Source organism: Megalops cyprinoides, chromosome 18, assembly GCF_013368585.1.
Source record: "Megalops cyprinoides isolate fMegCyp1 chromosome 18, fMegCyp1.pri, whole genome shotgun sequence".
Classification (NCBI taxonomy): Eukaryota; Metazoa; Chordata; class Actinopteri; order Elopiformes; family Megalopidae; genus Megalops; species Megalops cyprinoides.
Genome location: NC_050600.1, coordinates 7,662,779 through 7,687,295, shown reverse-complemented (window position 1 = coordinate 7,687,295; position 24,517 = coordinate 7,662,779). Strand labels below are relative to the sequence as shown.

Sequence of the window (24,517 nt, the reverse complement as noted above, 5' to 3'; positions counted from 1 at the left end):
GTTGTGCAGTACATGTGAGAAGAATTATCTTGCTGTCGCTCTCATCCAATCTAATGGATCCTGTAAAGCTGGTTATTCCTTACATAGAGGTAACTATGGAAATGGTTCTGCCTTCCAGGAACATTTCCCGCCGGTCCTGATCACAGATCCAGGGTTCAGCAGGTGGATAAACAACTCCAGAATAGACAAGACGGATGACTGATTCTGCGTGGGCAGGCCTACTTCAACCCAAGCATCACTGTGGTACCATCACTCACCGCCAATAATGAAAACCGTGTTCAGAGAGGGAAGTCTTTGTAGACACAGCAAAAGCTACAGAGAGGTGGAAGAATAACTGATGTAATTTGAATTTTCTGCCTCAAATATGAGGGGGAAAAATGCCAGCCTGTGAAACAACCCCATCCTCTTTGTTCCATCTTAATCATCTTTTAACTGACTGAACCTGGAATGTGTAACCAAAACCCTCTGCCGAAGGGCTAAATGAAGAAGCAAGAAGTGCCTTTACTGCCAAGGGAGAACCAGAGAAGCAGTATAAATCGGGCTTTTGTGAAGAGCTGACAAGAGCTGGTTCAGTGCCAGGGAAACCTAGAAGCCTTTTCCATGCTGCTTATTCCTCAGACAGCGCCAAGTCCCTAGCACTACGGACAGTTACTCTCCGTCTGCGGCATCCAACTTTCACAGTTCAGTCATCTGAACAGCCAAAAATCACACACACATTTGGTTCTATTTGAAATCTGTGACTCGCCAGTGCATTGACTCAATTGTATTATGTATGCGTTGCCATAAAATTCCGCTTACTTGATTGTGCTGTGTGCGCTACTGGTATGCTTTGGCTTTATCAATATTTTACTGATGAAATGTAAAGGCATCACAAGACTTTCGTGCAGTGACTTCTGCTACATCAGCCAGCTGCATTTCACGATTAACTTACAGCTAAGCCGTGGTAACAGCAGACAGTTTATTTCACTACAAAAGAGCCATTTCAAGTTTCAGCGCAGCACTGGATGATAACAACCCCGCCAGACAATACAGAAAGAAGGTTCAAAAATCCAAAGGGAGGTCAGCTGAGCACTGGAACCAATGAAGTCGCATGCAACAGTACAGAGCTTTGTGGAGGTGGGGAGGTGATGAAGAAGAAAAAAAAAAAAAAAAAAAAAAAAAAGAGTGAGAAAGCAAAATGTTTTCAAAGAGATCCTTATATAAAATAAATAGGCTTACATTCTCACTTCCTATACAGTACATCGATCTTTGAAGGCAAGAAAACCACTAAACACAAGATCTAGTTGGGCATTCAACAAACCTGGGTGAGGATAATGATGATAATGATAATAATAATAATAATAATAACAACAACAATAATAACAATAAAATGATAGGAGAGCTTCCACAGGGGAGTTTGCGCTTTATGCACATTCATGTTTAGTTAATATTCATATATTTGTTCATAAATGACCCTGGAACAGAGGACAATCCTTTAGCTTTCATGAATAAAGGCATTTTTTTACAGTTCAGATATTTTTTGACATCATTAAGGGTTAGCCACATACATTCAACATGAAAAAAATCAAACTGCAGATCTGCATTAAATTAGGAGGATGCAATTCTTTGAGCAGAGCTTACCACAACCCTGTCACACGTAGTACAATGCCCCTCCACCCCAAAAAAATGCTGAATTGGTCTAGCCATTTGAAAAATTCTGCCTGGAAACCCTGTTATTGTGTTCTTGATCTTTTTTTTTTTCATTTTTGAAAATGCATAGGAAATTGATTCTTAGTTGGAAAAAGAAAATTTACACATGGCTTTCGTAGATGACCTGGGCTGGTTTGATATTTCCCTCTCCTGGCTCCGCCTCCTTCCCCTGCTCCGGGGGCGTGTCCTGTGGCTCCGCCTCCATGCGCAGCGGAGCTGTTGCGGGAGGTGGCAGGCCGGAGGACAGCGCCTTCAGCGTAGCCTCCGGCACAGAGGACTCAATGCCGCAGTACCCGCCGTCCGCCAGCGGGGGGTGCACCGACACCTGGATGGCAATGTGCTGGGGGTGCTCCTGAAGCGACGCGTCGTCCGAGTCGGCGGCGGGGGAGCCGCTGCGCTCGCGCTCGCGGAGGATGGTGTAGACGTCCGCGTCGCCGGCGCACGCCGCGTCCTGGCTCTCGGGGGCCTGCCGCACAAAGGTGTGCCTCATCTCCTCCACGCCCACCACCTCCAGGATCTCCTCCATGAAGGTGCGGCAGTTCATGATGAGGGGCGGGAGGGGTATGCTCCGTGCCAGCTCCTCGATGTAGCGGGCAAACTCCATGGTCTTGAACTGCGTGACCTTGGCCAGCTCCAGCGTTTTGGCGGAGGTGATGATGGGGATGCGCTTGGCGATCTCGAAGGCCTTCTGCAGCTTCTCCGCCCCCTCGGTGCGGAAGAACTCGTTGATGGCCTTCTCCGTCTTCTTCAGGTGGCTGCTCATCATGCACAGGCGGGTGACGTTCAGCACCATGATGATGGTGAAGGTCACCAGGCACACGATCATGTAGTAGATGCCCATGTCGTCGCTGGTGAAGACCACGCGCAGCGTCACCGTGTGGTTGGTGCTGCCGTACACGTTGGAGGCCATGCAGGTGTACCGGCCGCGGTCGGCAAACGTGATGCTGGTGATGTTGAGGATTCCGTTGTCTAGGACCCACCACTTCCCGCCTAAAAAAAAAAAAAAAAAAATTTTTTTTAAATCAATTTTCACACAGATTTAGATGTTTGTTTTACAGCTTCAGCTTTTACAATTTCTCTTATGATCATTGACTAGACAACTCGACTGTACCACACTGCTGCATGGCATGTGGTGGATGGCTTGTGTGGTGCTAAAGGTTAAGGGATAATTGTAATAATTTGGTGGATGCAGATGAATTTTGTGTGGAATCTAAAGGGTGGAATTTATTATTTATCGCTTTAGGCACATAATTACATATTTTTAAAATCTAAAATGGGCATGCTTTTGGCAGCTGAGATGACAAGTGAGTAATATCTTCAGGAAAATCAAAGGACAACGACAAACGAGGTGCATCTGTGCTGGTTATGACACTTGAACATATGTAGCAGTGTGAAGTAAAAGGTTAAAGCACAGAGCCTCCAGAGCAGAGAGCCTTGAGCCAAGTATAGTGTAGAGGCACCAATCGATGATATACCATTAAGTCATCTGAATAGCTTAACTGCTGGAACAATGTTTTAAAAGTATAAATAGCCAGATTAAAGGCAACAAAATTCACCCTAGAAATAGGTGCTGCATGAAACCATCATCTCCATCTGGGGCATTACACGCCTTGAATTTGCAGACTGAACTGTGTTTCTGGAAGACTGAATTCCCTACTCCTGTGCACACAAATAGCTGACGGCCAGAGTTTTGGCAGAGTGTGCTGAATTTATTCAATACCCCTTGAGGCCGGAGCCATCCGCAAGTGAACTGCAATTAATTACATCACTCTTTAGGATGGATGCCATCCACTTGCAGCACTGATGTGCCCTTCCTTGAACCACTTGTATGCAAACAACTGTGTGGGGCAGGGGATGAGACACCGGACCCAGAACACAAGCTCTTGGTAGTCACATGTACTCAAGCAGTTTTCTTTAAGCCTCTTCCCCCTTTACGCCACCAGTTTCAGATTAGCCAACTGGGCATCAGTCTTGCCTTCTAATTCTCCGATACACTCACACGCAGCCAACAGCCATTTTCTACAAGACAGCTCCCACACTGCACTGCAGTGCAGCGGGCACTCATTGGAGGACAACCAGTGCTCCAGTGACATCATCCAAGGAACTCACACGCACCTGACTAATCACAGGATGCCAGACACCAGTGACAAGAGGCAAAGCCCATGGACCTCCCCACCCCACCCCACTCCTATCCTTGACCAAGCAAAGCTAAGGGCTCCCAAACAGTAAGCCAATGACACAGCTGATGTCAAACTGGATTGTATGGCTCAGTCTGCACTCAAGATGAGCGCTGAGGCTGGCAAGCCCCCCCCCCCCCCCCGTCCTCTTTCCCAGATGACACATGAAACTGCGAGGGAGGATTTGGTTGTGAGAACTGAGTAGGAGAGAAGAGCTGGGAACACTGACTTTGGAAAGTGACACCGGTTCAATCAGCGTAAAAGGGGTTGAAGCTAAATGTCGTAATGATAACACTTTTTTTTTTTCTTGCTTTTGAAAAGCAAGAAAGCAAAGCGTGTTCCAGGAACAGTCACTTGTCTTCACGTGAAACATTTAACCGGGAAGTGTGAAGTGTTCATGGTCAGCAGTGTGTGATCAGGGATAAAAGTGTTTTCAAACAATTGCCCCTCTAAGTAAAGCCCTGTGCTACTGACACGGAACACCATCGGCTCAGCACCTGGACATACACAGAATGTTTTCTCACCCTTTGCCCCATGTCCCACTGTCTCTGACGAAAGATTAACAACTGCACATTCAACACGAGGGACTAAATCCAGTAAGGCGTGTAGAAAAGTGAAATGGGAACGAAAACAACACCTCACTCACACATCAGAGCTCTGCCTTCAGGTCATAAATATTTTATACGGCTCTTTTTGTTCATACACATGCAGACAGCACACACACACAGTGGTTGGCTGCCATATTGACGGGTGTTTCAACCCTAACAGCCACAGTCACAGCCCTAATCTCAAAACAGCCCAGCTCTACAACCACACAGTGCAAGTTCCTGCACGCCTGTAAGGAATGAGCTGTTTTCATGCACGTTTTCCTCCACCCCATGATTTAATTTAAGCACTCATCTGCAGCAAATTTACTTCCCTGCCAGTGCTCCTTGACTCTTAATACATGACTGTGCTTATGAGATTTATACGTAAAACTGTTTTTCCACAGTGACTACTAAATGGGTGACTTTCCCCAACAACCCACTCTTTTCAATGCCAGTGACTGCTGATGCCCTAGGCTGTGTATTGAGTTGTATTAAGCAGACAGATGAAAAACAATGAATGCATACAGGAATTATTGGTCAGATACATGTTTCACTTTGCAGCCACCATACTATGCTGTAGCCTTGCGGAGCGGTTTCAGTTTTATCTGCGATCAGATACCCCTCTAATCTCAAATCTCACTTTAACACTGGTATTAAATTAGTAGCGGGTTATACTTAGTGACACTGACAACCCAGTCAAATCCTTCTGGGCCTGTATTCAACATAGACTAGATTCCCTTGCTGGCAGACAAGCTAGGTCTCTACCCCCCTGGTTTACAAACCACTGATAATGCGATTCCACTCTTCATCCATGCTTACCTAAATAGCTCTTATCAAAAAAGTTCCATCATGAGAAATAAACTAAAAGTTGCTGTTTGACACTGTGGAAAATAAGACCACACAATGTACTTGTACTTGACATGTCACTATTTCTCAGTGATGTGTTTGAGTCGTTAGAGCATGCAGTGCATGCCCAGAGATGAGTGAAGTTAATGCTGATGTGGATTAAATGTCTTCGTCAAAGTGTTTACGCTAGAATTCACACCGATCAAGAGACACTGATCCCTGAAAGTGAGTCGGCATTATAGTAATATATACATGATATTCCCCCTTCTTCACAGCAGCTGTTGTGACTACCATCAAAATGCCTGGCTGTTGCAACCAACCAAGGAGGACTTTGAGTGAGGCCTCCCTGAAAAGGCTTTACACACAAAGAGACTGGAGCCTGGTAGCCTTATAAAGCAATCCAGCGAGAGGCAGAACTCCCAGAGGAAGGGAAAAATACAGCCCTCATTGTGCCAGCGCTGAAAGCATGAGAAACTCTAACACTCAAGAGGAGCAGGAAGACACGAGGGGTAAAACCTAAACGGTTGGTTTAAATACTTGGCCCAAAATACATTCACAGCTGCCGGGGGCTACACGTCCATTGACATGTGCAGACCTGCAAACACAAATATTGCCGTGAGCGCTCCCTCATTTCACACAACCGCCACTGCTCTCTCCTGCTCGTCAGAGACCGAAGAGGAGGCGGCACAGACAATAGCACACCGCCTACGTGAGAATCAGCAAAGCGTTCAGCAAAAGGCACCGGGCACCAGCTGCAGAGATGGGGAGTCCATGATTACAGAAGGCCATGCTTTTGCCACACAGAGTTTCAAAAGCAAGTCATGGGAAGTTAGATGAGGATGACAGGAGCTCAAGTTTAGTTTGTCTTTGACTGTCTGACAACCAAGAGCAGTGATCCCAACCCCAATACCAGGAAATAACACACTTTGTGTAAATCTATTCTGACCTCTAACACTGCAGTGCTGCTGATGAGGGCGATGTGACCCAAATGTCTGATTTGCATGGAAGAACAAAGGATTCCGTAAGCACTGGCGTTAGCATGCGTACAAATAACCATGCTTAAAGACAGTGTTAATCTGTGGTGTATATGATTGCGTGCAATTTTTTGAGTACTTCTGGAAATCAAACTGTACTTACTGCTTGTTTCGGCGTCTAACAAGCTTCCGTGAGAGTTGAACCACTGAACATTTGGAAGGGGGTCTCCAGTGGCATTGCAGTCAATCAAGGCGCTTTTGCCCTCGCGGGCGATGATCTGACTGATTTTGGTGAGCACCACGGGGACCGACCCGCTATCTGCCGTGGTCCCGTTTTCCGTATAGTTCATCTCTGCGGCAGCCGGTGCGAGGGCACCGGTGGCAGCGAGGGTGATAGCGGACACCATGAGCATCAACGCGCATCCGTTTGATCCGTTCATCTTCTTTGACTGTCGCTGTCACCCCAAGGCGAATTGTCATTCCACGTGCGTCTGCATCTTGGACAAGAATAAGCTATCTACAAACAGCCTTGATCCGCCATAACGCGCGTCTCTCCTCTGCTCCCACAAACATTATTCTGAAAAAAGGAAAAACAGCGTTAGATAACTTGGTACTTCTGTAGTGCATACCACTAGCCATTTTTGCCTTCAGTTAACCGTTAGCTAGCTATGTTGCTAACTTTAGGGAAGTCATCCCCGCCCTAACTGATCTCCATGTATTGTACAAGATAGCGACATATCAATGACCAATACCACTAGTACAGTGCTTTTAATGTTGACTTTTAAGGATCGATTACTGTGAGCAGGGTCGGATTACAAAAGGCCCAACAACCAACTGCTGCTAGCGTCCTAGCCAGCCCACCATTCACAAAGCACGATATTCCTAGGAAACCGCTTACGTTAGCTGGCCGGCTAACCAGCAAATGACTATTCCTGGTAACGGGAAAAACAACGAGGGAGGTGTAGATGTCTTCCTAGCTATGTCAGCTAACTGCTACACATTAACCAATTATTTAGAGTCGTTTTCCTTATCTTAATATGCCGTAGCGGTACCTATTAAGAGTGAAATAGCGGCAGTGAGCATAGCTAGCGAACGCTAAGTTACTTAACTTGCCCAATTTGTCACATATTTCACAACGCGAGTAAAACACACCCGACACTTTAAACACGGTTCACGCTATTGACATCGACTCCACGGTCGAGAAGCACATAAAATAAGCCACGTTATTGTTACAAAAAAAAACAACGCAAAATGTAAAAAAAAGTGTTAGCTATCCAGCATAACACGGAAAAAACCGCACGCTCCGACTAAGCTATGGCCGGGTTATCTACTCACGCAAAAGAGCCGAACAAAAATTAGCAAAACTGGTCATTAAGCCACGTTTAGCAAGCCAGACTGCCAAACAATCAAACGAGAAAGCTCTCTCGTAATGGAAAAATTGATACTGAAAAAGTTTAGCAAATAAATTAATTCTTCGATTAAAGGTTTTGCAAAATGCTTATCTATCCATGCCGAAAGAAAAAAAGAAAGAAAACGCTGGCACACAGCGAGCTACCAATTGCATGTTATTGGTAGCAAGCGAGCTAGCGAGGCAGCCGGCAGCTAACGTTAAATTAGCCAGCTAGCAACCAGGTTTCGAAACATCTACGATTTACACAGCGGTAAATGTCGTTAGCCGACAAAGAGTTCAGGATACTTACAATATACTTAGCTTTCTATTCGCGGTCACATACCCTTGACCGAATGATATCAAGTGCGGCTGTAAGAAGAGAATGAAAGAGTTATTTGAGTCTGCCTTGCACCCAGAGCCTTTATTCGTGCTCCATCTCCCATCAACAGCTGCCGAACAGTCCCCCTCTCTCCTCCCCACCGCAGTTCAATCATCGGAGCGAAAAAAAAATCCAGGTCGGTGCGTACTGCGCATGCTCGAACCCTCACCAGACCTAGGGTCCGCTACGAAATGAATTAACTCCAGTTACTTTGTTAACAGTCTCTGCATCCGCTATAAAGCTGCGTCTGCGTGGCAGAGTATTTGACCTTTAGCAGCGTTAAGAGAGGGGAAAATAAGGTCTCTCTTTTCTAGGTAGCTAATCGCTTTAATCTATAGCACACGGTAAGCAATTATGCTAATAACATCAATTTTGTTATCGTCGAGAGCACGTCCAAATTAAGGGTCCTTTGCGTTGGCTACTTCATGTTTTACAACTTCTCTTATGACCACTGACTAGATAACTGAACCGTACCGTACTGGTGCAGGAGGTAGATGGGTTATGGGGTGCGAAATGCTAAGGGATACTTATAATAATTTGGTAGCTGTAGATGAATTTCGTAGAACGTTATGTTGGAATTTATTTCTCGATTATTTATCGCTTTAGGCACATAATAATGTATTTTAAAAATATAAAACGGCCATACGTTTTTGGCTGCTGAGATGGCAAGTTGTCAGTGGCGATAAATGTGGTAAATCTTAAGGAAAGCATAATTAATCATGATGTTCAAATTTGTCCCCCAGAGCGAGGCTGAGGAAGGCTGTGTGCATCCAACATTTCTCGCGTTTGGAATCCACTCACATAAAATCCCAGACCCAAGTATCACAGTCTCTGGTCCAGGCAATGTGCCAATGTCCTGTCAAGCAAAAGGGAGGTATTGGACTGATATATCTGACCGGTGAAATTGATCTGGGCGAATAAAATGCACACATTTAGAAGCTAAGGCACTGGGTGATTAATTAGGTCATGCAATTTAGGATTGAGTTGCAAGTAACAATGGACTGACTCTGATGGGCAATGTGATTCTGGTGAAGACGAAACCAAGAGAACATCACAGATGCATTTTTATTTCGCTTGCCACTTTTATCAGTTCCCGTGCAATGAAATTAATGCTTTTCCGCTAGACAAAACTGGCAGGACAGCTCATGTTTATGCAGATTCCAGGTGTTTTTGAATTTGAACTCCCTAGTAATCAGAATGGTCCCCAATAATCACATTCAGGTACAACCCCCTAGACGGATGAGGTGAATAAGTGGTTGTCCTTGATTCCGGTGTCAGTGGCTCCACTCTACAGTCTAGACAGACTTAATAATTGACAGGGTACCTTTTTAAATCAACTCTTGCAAAACCTGAGTCATGTGTTACATTCCCTCCCAGCCCTGAAAGATGACATTACAGTAGTCCAATCTTCCTTGCATAACAGGATAGCTGTTTAAAATATACAAAGTTAATGGAAAAAAAAAAACTCAGCCACCCGTGACAGCTAAGTGTTTAAACTAAAAACAAATAAATACTCCTTATTCAGTAGTGCAGCCTTGTGTCTGCCCTGTAAAGTGCTGCCGTGTTGTGAAAGTCTCTACTGTTATGTCTTCTTGCATCTAATCTAACAGACAGTATCTCCATTCTAAAGGAATTAATGAATAAAGAAGCGTTCCTTCGTACTTACTGTCTGTACTACAAAACACAATGAATGATGTGACAGTTATTAACAACACAGTTCTTTAATCCAGATGGTTTTTGACTTAACATTTACTTTTAGTTCATTTCTTTACATTAAATGTCTCATTTGACAATTATAAACATTTTTCAAGGCTCAAAGTAAACATACAAAAGTATGTTTTACAGTTCATGAAAAGCGTGTCTTAATAAATACTTATGTCAGCCGAGAATCAAAGACAGTAGTGTGCTGTAATAAAGTGATAACCATTTCTGAAGGCAGTTGAAAGTAGAGAATTCAGCATTCAAGACTCTCAGGTCCCATGCTACCATGTCTCTGTAAAATATCTGAGGTTAAAACACTACCCATTTGTAAGGAAATATTGCTGTTGATTTGTCCCTGCTATTTGTCTCTTTGTGATGTCTTCTTCATAGGGCCTCCTTGATTAGAGCAGACAGTCTCTTGAAAGCCTGACAAAAAATATAAAAGATGGATATTTCCGAAGGTTAATGGCGACACCTGAGAAAACAACTCTGAGGTGACTATTAAGGTGTGTGTGTGTGTTACCTCATCTATCTGTTGTGGGGTGGACAGTGAGAAGGCCGCTCTGACATAGGGACAGGGATCTGAGCTATTGATGTTGAACACCCCTCCAGGGACCAGTAGCACCTGAGGACAAAAGGGAATGTTAAAATTTAAAAAATCACTAGTACTGTGCACCACTCATTGAAGTTTAGAAAGTATTTGGAAATGCAGTTATTGTAGATGACAAAATAAAACATATAACAGACAGCAAAGTAGTGGTATGTTTCAACATATTGCTTTCCTTAACACACAAACACAAAGATATACATATAGGCCGTGTGTGAAGTAAAAACCAGACCTCTGTTTGCTTTGGGTAAGTGAGTTTGGAAATAATCAGCAAGTGGATCAAGCAAGTCTCTGTGTTCAAATGAATTTTATTTAGAAGATAAATGCCTGTCTGATACATTTTTTTAACTTCCTCACTAGCTCTGCAGAGAGTTGTTAATAAATGTAATCTCTTGGCATCCCCAGTTTTCTGGAACGAGGAAAAATAAACTGAGAAATCCCACGTTAACTCACAGAATGGATCATTGTGTTCCCTGCTCTTCCAGACTGGGATGCACCAATCAGTGCGAGTCAGGGCCGCACTTGTGTGGGAGGGAAAATGCAGCGTATTACTTGAATGGCGCTCTTTGGACAATGGTTGATTTCCATACATTCCCACACTCTCTATTCAGACTCAGCCTCACAGAGCCCTTTTTTGAGATCTCACTGCTTGAAGCAGCAGTTAACACACACCATTCTATGAGTTAAGAGTGATAGCACAGCATGTAATTTTGGGTGAGCGAGTTAATGTGAGTTTAGAGATAATAATAATGATGGTAATAATAATACTGAAGACTGATTAATAATGAAGCAAAAATTCTGGGTATTAACTTTGTTCTCACCATAAGTTCTATATACCCAGTTACGTTTGATAATATACAGAATGGCAATTACTTCTCAATAGGAGTCAGAGTTGGGGGGCCATCGGGAAGGTGTGTCAAAGACTTAAGGGAGCGTGAATTCAAATGCACAAGAGGCAGTGTGACTCTGAGAGACTCAGATCAAGTGCGTGCGTGTTAGGGAGTGCGAGTTGGCGTGCGAGACGGGTACGGGTGTGGCACGCTCACCTCCTTCTCCAGAGCCTTCTCCATGATGAGCTGCTGGGTGTCAGCAACGCCCTTCAGCTTTATCCACAGGAACATGCCAGCCGCTGGGGCGTACCACTCTGCCACGTCTAATGCAGAGGCGGGGGGGGGGGGCGTGATTCTCCACTCTCCCTCCCACTTACGTTACACACTTTGTAGCAGCAAAGCACACTGCTCAGGGTTGCTTTTCATGCTCTTTAAAAATCCTTTCCTTCAAAGCTAGAAAGATGTCTAAGTCTAGGAGCTACCACATGTGCTGCCACAGTAATCGTTGTGGGACTTCAGTCAGGCATTAACAGGGACATCGGTTCACACATTAGTAGTAAGTGAATACTGACCTTTAAGCCATCTGTCCGCTGAGGACAGCATGGCATCACGCTGTTTTCTGTAAAACTCCACCACACTGAGAGAGAGAGACAAAGAGATTCTTCTCAGTATTTCATCTGCTTTTTCATCCTCATTTGTCAAACAGCATATATATATTTTTTTATTTGTGCTGTATGGCTTGCACACAACAGCAAGCCCGTTTTGTTGTTGAGGTCACACAGATGCGACTACAGAAAGCTTAAAGAGCTCTTGGGGGAAAAAAAAAAAACAAAATAACAACATGGTAAATGTCACAAACCCACTCAGTGCACAAATGGTAGCAAGTGCATGGAGAGCAACATCAATGAACATCATTTCCTGTCACACGATTCCGTTGATGCAGACAGTGCTGGGTAGAATGTGATTGACTTACTGACCGACTGACTGAATGAATGAGTGACTCACCCATCTATGTGGTTGAGAAACCCCTCTTGGCCCCACTGATGCAGCAGCTGAGAAACCATAAGCTGGAAAAACAGAGGGGAAAAAAAACTGTGATAACTGTAGATACATATTTTTATATTTTTATATATTTATACTTACATTTATACAGCTGGAGTTATTTTAAATGCATAAATTAAGTAAACCACCTTGTGGATATAAACAGATGTGGCTATCCTAGGATTCAAATCCACCTTCACGTCCTCATTCGTGCCCTAATTACTCCCTCGAATGGGTAAAAATGGCTTTGATTCAGCAAGTATAAGTGTGACTGCCATGTGAGCTCAATCAAAGATAAAAGATCCCCCCCCCCTCCAATGCAAGGACTGCTTTTGTATCTGCTGTGCATTTCTGCTTGCCGACTGCTGCTGCCGAGACGGTCTGGCAACGTGGAAACAGGAAACACGAATCCCCGCCTGTCTGTCACACCCTGATCCCAGGGAACCCAGCTGCTGAGCAGTAATTTCACTTTTCCCCCGCGGGGGTCGATGCCTGCGCATTCATCATCCCCCCCCCCAGCCCTGCCAACGGTGGCATATCTACTGCTGACCAGGCCTGGCGCAATCCACTTTCAATGCAGCAAACTTGTGTTCATTTAGTATTTGTGCAATTTTTTTTTCCTCATCATATCTCAAACTACGTGCTATACTCCCCCAGCCCGCCCCCGCATCCCTGAGGCAAGAATAATAATTACAGCACCGCGGCTGCCTCTCATTTATCTGCTGGGTGCAGGACGCATGACTGTCACCTGCCGCTGCATGGTGAATTAGCACTTGATTAACTTCTGTGGTTGACTGCACCAGCTCTGTCCTTTTCTGTCTTTATCTACAGGCCCACCCTCTGCTGCTCTGCACAGCTACAGCCACAACCGATACGTTTCTACTTATATTACACAACGCAGTCAACAAATTCCACTTCTGTTCCTCCTTTTCCAGCACAGTAAGATGTTTTCATTTGGAGTATGTTCTTCTCAGATTACAGTGAATGAAAACAAAAAAATGAGTGTTTTAGCAGCTGCTAATATTGAAAGAGGCTTTTGTTTGTAAGAACGTGCACTCAAGGCTTAGTGAGAAATTCTACTGAACCATAATCTGTGCTGAGGTGAATTTTTTGACAACAGAACTTTTCAGCAGTCCGTGAAGGGGGGTGGGAAAGGGTAATGGGAGGGGCGGAGACATAAGGTGCTGGCTCACTTGCGTGCACACCTGTGAGAGGGGCTGGTTTACCTCTGTGAGGCAAAAAGGTGGGGGCTTGCTCACCTGTGTGAATGTGCTGGTATGCATGGTGGAGGCCTGAATGTGGAGCACCACTCTGTCCACGAGAGGCTTTGGTCCTGTTACAAACCCAATCCTCAGACTGCACACAGACACAAAGACCACAATTAAAGAGAACTCATATGTATTTGACAAGGAACAGGAAATGCAACAGAACTCAAGTGGGAACACTGATTTAGGAAGAAACAGGACAGCAAAAAAGTTTTGCACCCTCGGTCTGAAATTATAGTATACTAACCTTACAAAAGGAAAAGTATTTGTGAAGACTAGTATAAAAACGACTAACTGCGCCGCATCAAAGGTTTACATTTATTTGCTACAGGTTGTGAAAGAAGCCTTAAGCTCCATATATTGCCAAAACACACATACACGTGCTTAACATACAAATCCACTGCAGAATAAGCAGTGTAAATAGATTGCAGGTAAGTCAGATGGAAAATCCCCAGAGCGCTTAAAGTAAACCAGGAACCGCGTGGTAACTCTCACGTGGGTTATGTATTTACACGGGTGTGTGTTCCATTCAAACAGAACGCATCTGTTCACTACAAACGGTGATGCTGTACAGGCAGCTCCTGTTCCCTGGGGAACACTCCTTTCCACTGCCTGTCCCATGGCTCCAAACAGCAAGCAGCAAGCATCTCACCCAGGGTCGGGCATGCCTGGTGCGTGGGGGGTGCTGAAGCAGCCATGCCACATTGTAAGGAGGAGCAACCAACTGTAATGCACTCTGTGTCCCCCAGCCCTGAGCTCTGGTTCTCAGTGTATTTACAACCATAACAACAGGCTGGAATAAAGCACCTTAAAAACTGGAAAAACAAGATGGCACTTAAGTGGTGATGACTAATAAAACTGTTCTGACTTGAGTCTGATCACTTGTAACACACCCACTATACATCCTTTCATTGAGAGATTAGAGTTCAGCAGTCAATAATGTGAACCGCACACCTAAAAATATCTATGCAGGCTGTGATGCATAGAATTCTTTAATAGGGCGAATGCACAAGTTTGTTTATCTATTATTACTATTATTAGTAGTAATTGTTATAGTACAAGTAGTAATAATCTCTGTGTCAGTACGCATTAACTGCCTATCACAAGAGTAACCAGTAAGTAAGGCAAAGGTTTAAAAAAGCTGACCCCCCCAGAGCAGAGAACCCCATTCTTACACACCCTGATGACAGGATCTTTGAGAAGGAGTCCGTCCGGAGAATTCGCCCATCTATATCCATGGAGAGAAATGTGGGTGCCCAGGGCTTCCAGGAGTAAGAGACCAGCGTGTTCAGAAATTAGAACAAGTCAAGGACAGACCTATGCATATGCCTTGCTTTATTTCCCATATAAATCAGAGAGATAAATAGCAAGGGTCTTTGTTCTGTGTGTGCCACAAGTCCTACTTGTATACTGATATAATGTGCTGTATATTCATACATATACATACTACTAAACGGCCTTCCCTCACTAAATCAAAATTAACTTAATCCCCTCTTACTTATTACTTACTCACTTATTTCCCCTAACAAACACTTTCTGAGAACATATTTTGCTCAACCTACATCTGTCTGTCTTTGTGTATTCATTTTTTTGCATAAGTCTGAATAACAGTCATTTCCTATAAAAAAAAAATCACATTTAATCTGAAACATTTCACAATTTGAAAACGCATTAGCATTAGCACCACAATTTATTTCTAACTCAGAAAACAATGTCATCAATAGCATTAATCATTACCGGGAGAGGAAAATGTTTACCTTTTGAAACTGCAAAAAATAGTAGGGATCATCCTCAATTATAAGGAGGTCGTATTCTCTGGCAAGCTTTAAAAACACATTGAAGAGCATCAAGTAGGCTGTAGTTTATATTTGTCCATATGAAATTCCATAAATGTACTAATAAATTAATTCAAACAAAATTATTGCTAATTATTTAACAAACAAACAGCTATGCACTGCATAAACCTGCATTAATGTTCCTTTATGTTAAAGAAATATTTCTTCCAGGAATAACCTCCTGGTCTAGTTATGTGAGTATGGACACAAACTAGCCTACACCTCTATAGGTTTGACATTGGGTGTGTATGCCATGGGGTGTTTACCTGGTAGACCTCTCTCTTCCGCTCCGTGGTCATTGATGCCCCAGTAGGGTTGCCCCCATTGGGGATGGTGTAGAGGATTCTGGGAACTGTACTGCCTGGCCTGTGGGCATCTGCTGGGTCCCACCTGGAAAGGATCTCCTTCAGGTCTTTTGGGATCATTCCATACTGATCACTTGGGACATTAATTATATTACACCCCAGTGGTTGTAGCTGTGATCAGAGAATGTTGAGGAAGTCATTAGTGAAAGACAGTGATAACGCACTTCTAAAAGGAAGCTTTCATGTGTCAAGTGAAAGTCTGAAGTAATACAGAAAGTAAAACTCAGATAAAACTATATTTTATTCTCTCAAAGATATGGCACTGAAAGCTTCTTTTTGACATAAATCAGAACATTCAGAGCAGCTTCCTCTGAGACTGGAATACTGAATCAGTATGATTTATTTTGTCACACACCTCCCTGTAAAAACTGAAGAAACACGTGGCATAAATGGTGTTTACATAAATACGGCCAGTATACTTAAGCAATGAAATATGGCTCTATACCGCCTATAAATAAAGAAAATCTAGTAATAACAACACAGCTCTCAGACAGAGGAATCTATTGTAATAATCCAATAGCCCCTGACATTAGCTGAGGGGCTGCAGTGAACAGTTGTCAGAAGCAAAGTAAATTGATGTCAATCATCCAGAAAGCTTTAAATGTTGAGAAATCTGGGGACTTCTTACCGCTGCCAGAGTTCCGGAATATGTAGGTGCATCAAGAAGGACATTGTCTCCGGGATTAACGAGCATCTCAAACACCTGTTAGAGAAACAGCATGGGGGTGGGGGAAAAAGACAAACTTTATTATGGATTTCCTGAGGGACAAAAAGTGCACTTGCAGGTGATTCAGTGCTTGGAGCACGTTGGGACTATTTACACTTTCCTAACTGGGTATGCCCCTACTGCTGTCCCCAACTTAGTTGCTCTAGTGACAAAACTTTTTTTATGAATGGGCAAAAGATTGTGTAAACCAAACATCTCAAAAGGACTGGGAGCTGACTGAGGTGCTTGCAAAGCATGTACATGGCAGAATGTAAATTTGCAAAACACTGCACCTTGCAAAGGCCTTCTTGGCTGCCTGTTGTCACACACATCTCCATCTGCCCTTTCTCAGCGGTGTAGCCCGCTGTGGGGGGGTTGTGCAGATTCCTCTGGAGGTCCTTCATCCAAGAGATGAGCTCTGGGATCCTGGGGAGGTCAAAGAGTACACCAATTTAACCACAAATCACAGCACTATTACTGAAAGAGAGTAATTCCAGTACATGAAAGTGCCACACGCAGAGACTAGTGTATTTGCTCAGTAGTGATAACAGCAGATAAGGATCCATAAAACGATAACACCAAATGCCTATGCTGTAGGTTCCCGGAAGTCTGCAGCGACAGAGAGATAGAGAGAGTGGTAGTAGATCATGTCTGATCGGCACCTGGTTTTAAAACGTAAATGTAAACATAAAGGTAAATGATAGGCTATATCTCTAAATATGTTTCAGACATACACATTCTGCCTTGAGCAAAGGTTTTTTGTGCATGTACTGGAAGTAATTCCAATATGTAGCATTGGTGATCAGGGGTTTTTGTACACAGAGCACCCAAGTGAGTATGTTCTATGATTTAGATTATATTACAATGGTATTACATTATTGTCATTTGCCCAGAGTGACTTACATAGGTCATCACTTTATCCACTTATACAGCTGGATATTTACTGGGGAAATTGTGGGTTAAGTACCCTGGCCCAAGGGTAAAGCAGTGCCCTACCACGGATTCAAACCAGCAACCTTTCAGTTAAAAACCCTGCTGCTTACCACAATGCCGCATGCAACCCCAGCCCCAAGATTTCTAGGTAGCTGGTGGGCTCCCGGTCAAAAGTTAGACTCACCCATAGGAGCCAGAGTACTGGAGGGCCCTCTTCATTGTCGTCTCATCAAACACGATGTTGCCTGCATTTTTCACGTTTATGGTGGCAGAGTGGAAGGGGAAGGTGTTGGGGTTGGGAGCCCCCCCAGCCAGTGAGATCAAAGAGGGGGGTGACCGCTGTTGAAGTTCAGCTACACAGGGAAATGACACTTCACGTGAATTTTCCAAAACACATAACATTTGCTGGAATTCTCTCAGAATATTGCACCAAAAAACAGCAACTGAAAAAGAACACTCAGCAACAATGTCCCACTAAATATACATGACATTATTTCAAGATAAATTAAATATGTGTTAAATATTGTGACTAAAATCTGGGACACTAAAAAGGAAACACTGCATCTGAATCTGGGCTTACTTAATATGCGGATTGGAGAAGGCTTCCTTGCTGCACTCACGGCAGTCAAAAATCTGGAGTAATTCATCTCAACCTACAACAAGAAGAAGCAAAGTTCACAAGCTTGACACACTGCATTAAGGAGGAACTATGAATAATTTATGCATTAAACATGGAGAACAACAGACAAAATTACATCATATCCTCTTTGGAAGGAGAACGCATATAGTCTAAATTACAGTCCAAAATAGAAACTGTGAGCGTCATTTCATGCGAAGTCTGACCTATATTCATATGACCCTCTAATCTCCTTGATAGCTCCTCCATACAATTTTACTGTTGAAACCCTATCAAAACCATCTGCCATTTGTATCATGTATCATTCTGAGATTCTTGTTTGCGCAATTTACCTACCTGAAACTATTTACCTGTATGTGATGCTGAGGCAAAATTACTCTCAACCCCTTCAAATGTTACATTAAGGCTGAGGTTAGCTGGGAATTTACTCGTACTAAGGTTTATGAATTATATTATTAAAAAATGCAAATGCAGTCACTTTTTAAATCTGAGCTCTGCATATGAATTATCAAGATTCTACGAACATATAAGGCACTATATTGAAGATCTAAGACACTGTATGATGAAAGGGATCCCATTCAGGATAAGACTGCAAATATTGTCCGTATATAGACTGGAGGAAAACAATTCTTAGATTATTATTTCTTTTAAAGATACAGCAACTAATTAACAAACTAAATTTGTTCAGTCGGCGATTTAAAAGCAAAGCAACTTTGTTTCAAGGCTGTTCTGATAAGACAAGAAAATGGACGCTGCATGACAACTAGCCCTAGGAGCAAACTATGTAAAATTACCGTGGGCCATAATTGTCAGCATTTCGTGCTTTGAATACTCCTGCCGATCTAGGTCATACATATACAAATGTTCCGTCTGTGCATCTGCAGAAACATTTAAAACAAGACATGCGACCAAGCTGTTCACTCAAAACTGAGCTCTGCAATTTTTCAAAGTTTTAATTAATAATGATCATATCTTTTTTTTGGTGGCTTCATGTGGTTATCGACATTTTTACTGTGACATAATTTAATCTTTTTCGTGATACTTCCCAGTAGGACGCCAGTTGAAAATAACAGCTAGGTCAAGTTAATCCAACAACATTTCCTATACATGTCTACCTAGCTAAGTAACTAACTAAAAAAGACGCTGAATATGTAACTTTTTAGCTAACAGTAGCAAGACAGACACGTCATATGCCTTACAAAAGACCACGTTACTGCTAAATTAGTCCGCTAACGTCTACCTTAGCAAGGTAAGTTAGCAGGCTGGATATCTCATTAGCATCATCAGCATCGATTAGAGTAAGAATGTGTGTATAACGTGCACGACCATTTAGGAGAGCAGAAAAGTTCAGAAAACCTTTTCAATGGACTTCAGCGTTTGATTTCATCTGACTCTTAAACTAACGTGCTAACATGGTTAAAGACTTGACCTTGCCATGGGTCTCTGGCTTACAGTGACGATGGACAGTGTAGTTTTTTCCCCAATTACACGTTACAAAAATGCTTCCGCAAACACTTCATTGCCCATACTTCCATGCGGCATCTTAAACTACAGAACTCCACAAGGGAACCTCGCTACCTCTTAATACCACTGTAAGCGTAGTGTTGCAAGGTGAAGGGTTGCTGACCTGATGTATTAAAGCTAAATAACTTAAATAACTATATTATTTATTGCAGCGCATTACATATTGTGCAACTGCGATCTCACTTTCACAGGAAAATAAATCACTTCTACTTGGCTAGCCAAGTGTAACGTGTCTATTCTGTTATAATTCCGTCGCTTACTGTGCAAGCTAGATAAAGATTTTAAATTATTTTACCCGAAAAAATAAATTTAGGCAGTTGACTACTTTGTAGCTAGCGCAGTGCAGCTTGCTTGAAGCTACCTATCAACGACTCCGACAGTAGTCTTTGGCTAAAAACACCGCCTACCGTTTCCATTATGAAGCACAGTTTATGTGTTGCAGTGATGATGTAGCTTTTAAACAATATTAACACATTTTATTGTCAAGTTCCGTGTTTTGGACACAAGTGTCAATGGGGAAGAAGAAAGACATGATCCATCCAAAGTTTCTTTCGGGTGAGGAAAAATTTTATATTTTTCTGTAGTTAAGGGAAAAAGCCCAAGCTAGCGCAGACGCAATAGTAGGCCGCACAGAGAGCCTGAGGTGCTACGAACACGATATACTGTTTTGTAGAGGGAATAAATTACTCATAAATATATGTAGGCAGTATAGAGGGTATGCATGTTTAGAATTAGTTTGCTGTATGACACAAATCATATTAGATGTCTGTTCAATGCATCTGTAGCCTCAATCATTAGCACACACATTAGCTGACTAGCAGTCCTCCGTGTTTGCCCATAGCTAGCTGGTGTTTTGACCAGAGTAGCTAATGCTAACTGCCTCCCTCGACTATTTCGAAAGATACAGTAGATGCTGGTCATGATTATAAGTTAGCTGCCTAAGCGTTTCGAAAATTATAAGTGTTGTGTATGTGTGAGCAAGGCGAATTTCAGCCGACTGCTGTGAAAAGCTGTCCTTGAGGTGGACATAGAGTAGCTAGGTAACTTAGCTAGCGTTCACCAGAACAAGCAGATCAGATGCTGTAGTTAGTTAACCATGGGATTGTAACTAACGTTAACAAACTCACTTGATCAAATACGTGTAACTAACGAGATAGCAGGTATTACCTAACTAGCTAGTTAGCTTGTTGCAGAACAGTATTTGCAAGATAACATGGCTACTTTATTCGATCTTTGACAGCTTAATGTAACGTAGCTCCATGTTGCTATATTTTTATATTTCTGCAAGTGTGCATATCGCCCTATCGAAAGAAACTGGCATTTCGAAACTGGATACTAATTGATGCAATTAATTATCTGCTGTGAAGTAACGTAAAAATAGTGGATTCGCGTTATATTGAAACAGACCACACCACATTATTTCCCCTTTCAAGTGGACTCACTGGCTTCCAGGCAGGCTTGATATGTCTGAATTAAAATGTATACGCGTTGAATCAGTAGGAGATGAGCCATCACTTAAATCTTTGGCTGAATGACTCCTGTAAAAACATGTCTTTGTTAATCTGAGTGATCGGAAAGTTAATAAAATGGGTGACAGGAATGCAAGGCAGCCTCGCCTACAATCTAGCAATGTACACACGTGAATATCCATCCATGTACTCTGTCAGTCACTCAGACGCTCACAATCTTTCTGTCTCGGTATCCTTTTTTCTTCTTAGGTGATATGGACATGTCCATGGGACACAATGCACACAAGAAGAAGCATAAAAAGCACAAGAAACACAAGAAGAAGCACCACCGGGAGGATGGGGGACACAGCTTCTCCTCAGAGGCGCTGGAGTCCGACTCTGGGATCATAATCAAGCCCCAGCTGAAGCTGAAGATCAAACTAGGGGGTCAGACCCTGGGCACTAAGAGGTCAGTTTGAGTAGCTGTTTGAGGGGGGCTTATATTTAAGCGCTGTGCCATTTAGTTATCAAACCTGCAGTGAATCTGGGAGGTAGATTCAGCGGGTGTACTCTTTTAAATTGGTATCTTGACTCTAATTTGGGTAGTGTAACACAGTGGTTAGTGAATGGGGAATGTCTGTATGGTTCACTGCTGTTGTACCCTTGAGCAAGGTACTTAAACAGAATTGCTCCAATAAAATACCCAGCCCCATAAGATGGTAATTGGTAAAATGCAAGCTAAGCACATAGCTATGACTAAGGCTGTCTAATAGGCAAATTCATGTAAATAATGTAGTTCAGGGGTGGGATGAGATCTGGTGGTGCATTCCCAAGTATAAAACACTGCTGGATGGATTTATGCAGGATGAGTCATTCGATTTCAAATAAAAATGAATTGGCATGACCCTCTCTGATTGTCCTGCAACTTGGCATTAAAAAACTCGCACAGAGGAAGGCTGTTGGGAAAAATTAACCTTTTTTTGAAGGCAGCTTGACTGTGATTTGACACACACCCTGATACATCAGAGGTGTAAGTCCAATTGGACCAGCTCACTCATTTTCATGTCCAAGAGTTGATGACTTTCTAGTAAGGTTTTAGGACCAAATGCAATGGATTTAACAGTAACAATAAATAACAGTATCATATGTCAAAAGAAGCTAATATACATAAAAATGTTCTGAGTAGCACTCATGTTCAGGCACACAATACGAGGTTGAGTATGACGTTTTTGTGTCTGTAGCATGTATGGGTCAAAAGTTTGTGTCTTTCGTAGCCTAAGTAGTCACAAAAATTCAGAAACATCAGTCATATATCAACAATTATTTTCAGGACAAACATGAAATTTTGCCAAACAGCCTCACTTTAATAGATTTTTCTTTATGACAAATTTCAGGATGGCTGGAAACAGTCATGCCAATATCATTTTGATTTCATATAGAATGGCTCAGATTTCAGAATCAGAGTACCCTTGGTGTGATGTGTCAGAAAATAGATTTACTATAAATGCCTAAGTCTGCCCTCCCTCTCATGCTGAAGCCCCTCCTACCTCAGGAGTTACTAATATGTGCTTTTTTTTTCTATCACCTTGACAGTGTACCTACGTTCACCGTGGTCCCGGAGGTCCCTCGCTCCCCGTCACCACTGATGATCGTGGACGATGACGATGACGATGAGCCCACAGAGGGTGTCCCCATTGAGCAGTACAGAGCCTGGCTAGGTGAGTGTGTACCGTCCTCAGCAAGCAAGAAACGTTCGACCAAGAATATCCAGCGCAAGCAAGTGCACTTGGAAAGCAAGCAATATCAATTTTATAAGCACATTTTTCACATCCTCTGACAGCTTAGTCAGAGTTAACTATATTAACTTTTTTTTTAATCCAGGTACTCCTACATAGCTCCACAGCTCAGTCCTGATTGAGCATTTCTGGGATAAGCTTTTTTTTTTTTTTTTTAAGTTTGATGAGAGCATATTTCACCCGTTGTTTACATAGGCACTGAGGTTTAACTGTAATTTTACTATCCTTAAAAACAAGCTTTGATCTTATGTATTTTCAGTCACGGTTATTATCAGAAAACTCCTTGTGTAAAGTTAATTCCAGGATAATTGTTTGTGTGTGTGGCTTTTACAGATGAGGACAGTAATCTGGACCCCTCCCCTCTTCCTGACATGGATACGGAGTCATTCCTTGGGGGTCCCATGGACGAGGAGGAGAAGTGGCTGGACGCCTTGGAGAAAGGGGAGCTGGATGACAACGGGGAGCTGAAGAAGGAGATCGATGAATCTCTGCTTACAGCCAGACAGGTAAAGGGGTAATGGATAGGTGGTGTGGGAGGCAAGTAAGGGGGTATGGGGAGATGGTAGTAAAAAAGATGCACATTAGGATTGATAGGGAGGTGGTGTAGCAGACAGGTAAAGCGGTGATGGAAATTCAGTGTGAATGGCTTGGATTTAAGAGGTGGTTTGTGTCCAAGATAGAATGCAATTTAAACCTTTGAGGAAGTTCAAGTTGGCTGTATAAAATTCAGCTTTGAATACACCAACTTTGTAGTGGTCACAGAGATAGGTGCGTGTTGAATTTTTCAGAAAACAGAAACTTCTCACTCTTACCAGCATGCTCTGTGTTTTCATGTGGCCGCAGAAAGCCCTGCTTCATAAGCAGCAGAGTCAGCCCTTGCTGGAGCTGCCCATGGGCTACAAGGAGAAGGAGATGACGGAGGAGATGATGCAGAAGCGGGAGGAGCGGGCCCGCAAGCGCCGCCTGCAGGCCGCCAAGAAGGCGGAGGAGAACAAGAAGCAGACCATCGAGAGGCTCACCAAGACCAGCAAGGCCAAGGTGAAGAGCATGAGAGAGCGCAAGTCCAAGCAGGCCCTGTGCCCCATGGTCCGCTACTCCGACTCATTCCAGGGCATGGCCATCTCGTTCCCCCAGGGCGTGCCCACCCCGGCCTCCGCGCCCCCTTGCCCCCCGCCCACCCCAGTCAACTGCGGGGTTGAGGGTTGCTTAAACATCAAGAGGTACTCCTGCTCCAAGACTGGGATACCACTCTGCAGTCTAGAGTGCTACAGGAAGAACCTCATGGTTCAGGGTGTGGCCTGACTGGACATTCTCAAAGGACCGAATAACAGCAGGGCTTCTGCTTTCAAATGTGTATAGTCTGAGAAATAAGTGTGAGGGAGCTGTAGTACCAACAGGGATGCCATTTTGAATGACATGAGCCTTTTTTTTTTTTTTAGTGTGCTACATTTCTGTTCCATATTACGGATAGCATTCTTCATTTCTGTTGGGACTTTCTCCGCATAGTTAAACGCCTTAATTATCAAATGAATTATGCTTGAATTATGTTTAAAATGAGTGTGGGACGTGTGAATCAGTGAAAATAAGTGCAACACAACATGTATTTATTTATGTATAGCTGTATGTGTGAGGGCAGCCTCGAGTGGTTTAGATTTTATATGAATTAAAGTGGTAAGCTTATTTTTGTAAAAGCCTGTGAAATAAACTGTTTTTCTAACAGATGCACATTGTAGCACATTGGTATTGATTTTTATTATTGATTTAATATGTCAATATATAATTTGATA

General features: G+C 43.1%; 3 protein-coding genes across 5 annotated transcripts; 1 reads left to right on the top strand and 2 right to left on the bottom strand.

Annotated features, from left to right (window-relative positions):
• Positions 1–944: 944 nt before the first annotated feature.
• Positions 945–8,133, bottom strand: mfap3l (microfibril associated protein 3 like). Its single transcript, XM_036551380.1, has 3 exons — positions 7,974–8,133; positions 6,437–6,850; positions 945–2,679 (listed from the first exon to the last, which is right to left on the bottom strand). Exons 2-3 carry the CDS (start codon positions 6,711–6,713, stop codon positions 1,790–1,792), a joined length of 1,167 nt encoding a protein of 388 aa, XP_036407273.1. The 5' UTR covers positions 6,714–6,850; positions 7,974–8,133; the 3' UTR covers positions 945–1,789.
• A 1,770-nt stretch (positions 8,134–9,903) lies between these two features.
• aadat (aminoadipate aminotransferase) lies at positions 9,904–19,386 on the bottom strand. 3 transcript variants are annotated; one of them, XM_036551518.1, is made up of 15 exons: positions 19,319–19,386; positions 18,757–18,840; positions 17,906–17,978; positions 17,510–17,678; positions 16,686–16,818; positions 16,315–16,389; positions 15,588–15,797; positions 15,244–15,309; positions 14,666–14,748; positions 13,481–13,577; positions 12,186–12,247; positions 11,753–11,817; positions 11,397–11,503; positions 10,267–10,368; positions 9,904–10,169 (listed from the first exon to the last, which is right to left on the bottom strand). In XM_036551518.1, the coding sequence occupies exons 3-15, from the start codon at positions 17,970–17,972 to the stop codon at positions 10,128–10,130; spliced, it is 1,278 nt and encodes a 425-aa protein (XP_036407411.1). In that variant the 5' UTR covers positions 17,973–17,978; positions 18,757–18,840; positions 19,319–19,386; the 3' UTR covers positions 9,904–10,127. The 3 variants fall into 3 exon arrangements, with proteins under 3 accessions (XP_036407411.1, XP_036407410.1, XP_036407412.1); XM_036551517.1 differs by lacking the exon at positions 18,757–18,840; XM_036551519.1 differs by lacking the exons at positions 18,757–18,840; positions 19,319–19,386 and adding an exon at positions 19,203–19,253.
• A 233-nt stretch (positions 19,387–19,619) lies between these two features.
• ino80b (INO80 complex subunit B) lies at positions 19,620–24,420 on the top strand. Its single transcript, XM_036551594.1, has 5 exons — positions 19,620–20,041; positions 21,205–21,403; positions 22,528–22,652; positions 23,064–23,236; positions 23,574–24,420. The coding sequence occupies exons 1-5, from the start codon at positions 19,999–20,001 to the stop codon at positions 24,030–24,032; spliced, it is 999 nt and encodes a 332-aa protein (XP_036407487.1). The 5' UTR covers positions 19,620–19,998; the 3' UTR covers positions 24,033–24,420.
• Positions 24,421–24,517: the final 97 nt, after the last annotated feature.

Bases quoted from the DNA above. Each gene is read 5' to 3' on its own strand.
- mfap3l (XM_036551380.1), bottom strand. From the start codon at position 6,713: ATGAACGGATCAAACGGATGCGCGTTGATGCTCATGGTGTCCGCTATC. The intron at 2,680-6,436 runs GTAAGTACAGTT...TTTTTTTTTTAG, and splicing joins GTTAGACGCCGAAACAAGCA to GCGGGAAGTGGTGGGTCCTA.
- aadat (XM_036551518.1), bottom strand. From the start codon at position 17,972: ATGAATTACTCCAGATTTTTGACTGCCGTGAGTGCAGCAAGGAAGCCT. The intron at 15,310-15,587 runs GTAAACACCCCA...GTGTTTTTAAAG, and splicing joins GGAAGAGAGAGGTCTACCAG to CTTGCCAGAGAATACGACCT. The intron at 12,248-13,480 runs GTGAGCAAGCCC...CTGTTTTTCCAG, and splicing joins ATACCAGCACATTCACACAG to CTTATGGTTTCTCAGCTGCT.
- ino80b (XM_036551594.1), top strand. From the start codon at position 19,999: ATGGGGAAGAAGAAAGACATGATCCATCCAAAGTTTCTTTCGG. The intron at 21,404-22,527 runs GTCAGTTTGAGT...TCACCTTGACAG, and splicing joins CAGACCCTGGGCACTAAGAG to TGTACCTACGTTCACCGTGG. The intron at 22,653-23,063 runs GTGAGTGTGTAC...TGGCTTTTACAG, and splicing joins GCAGTACAGAGCCTGGCTAG to ATGAGGACAGTAATCTGGAC.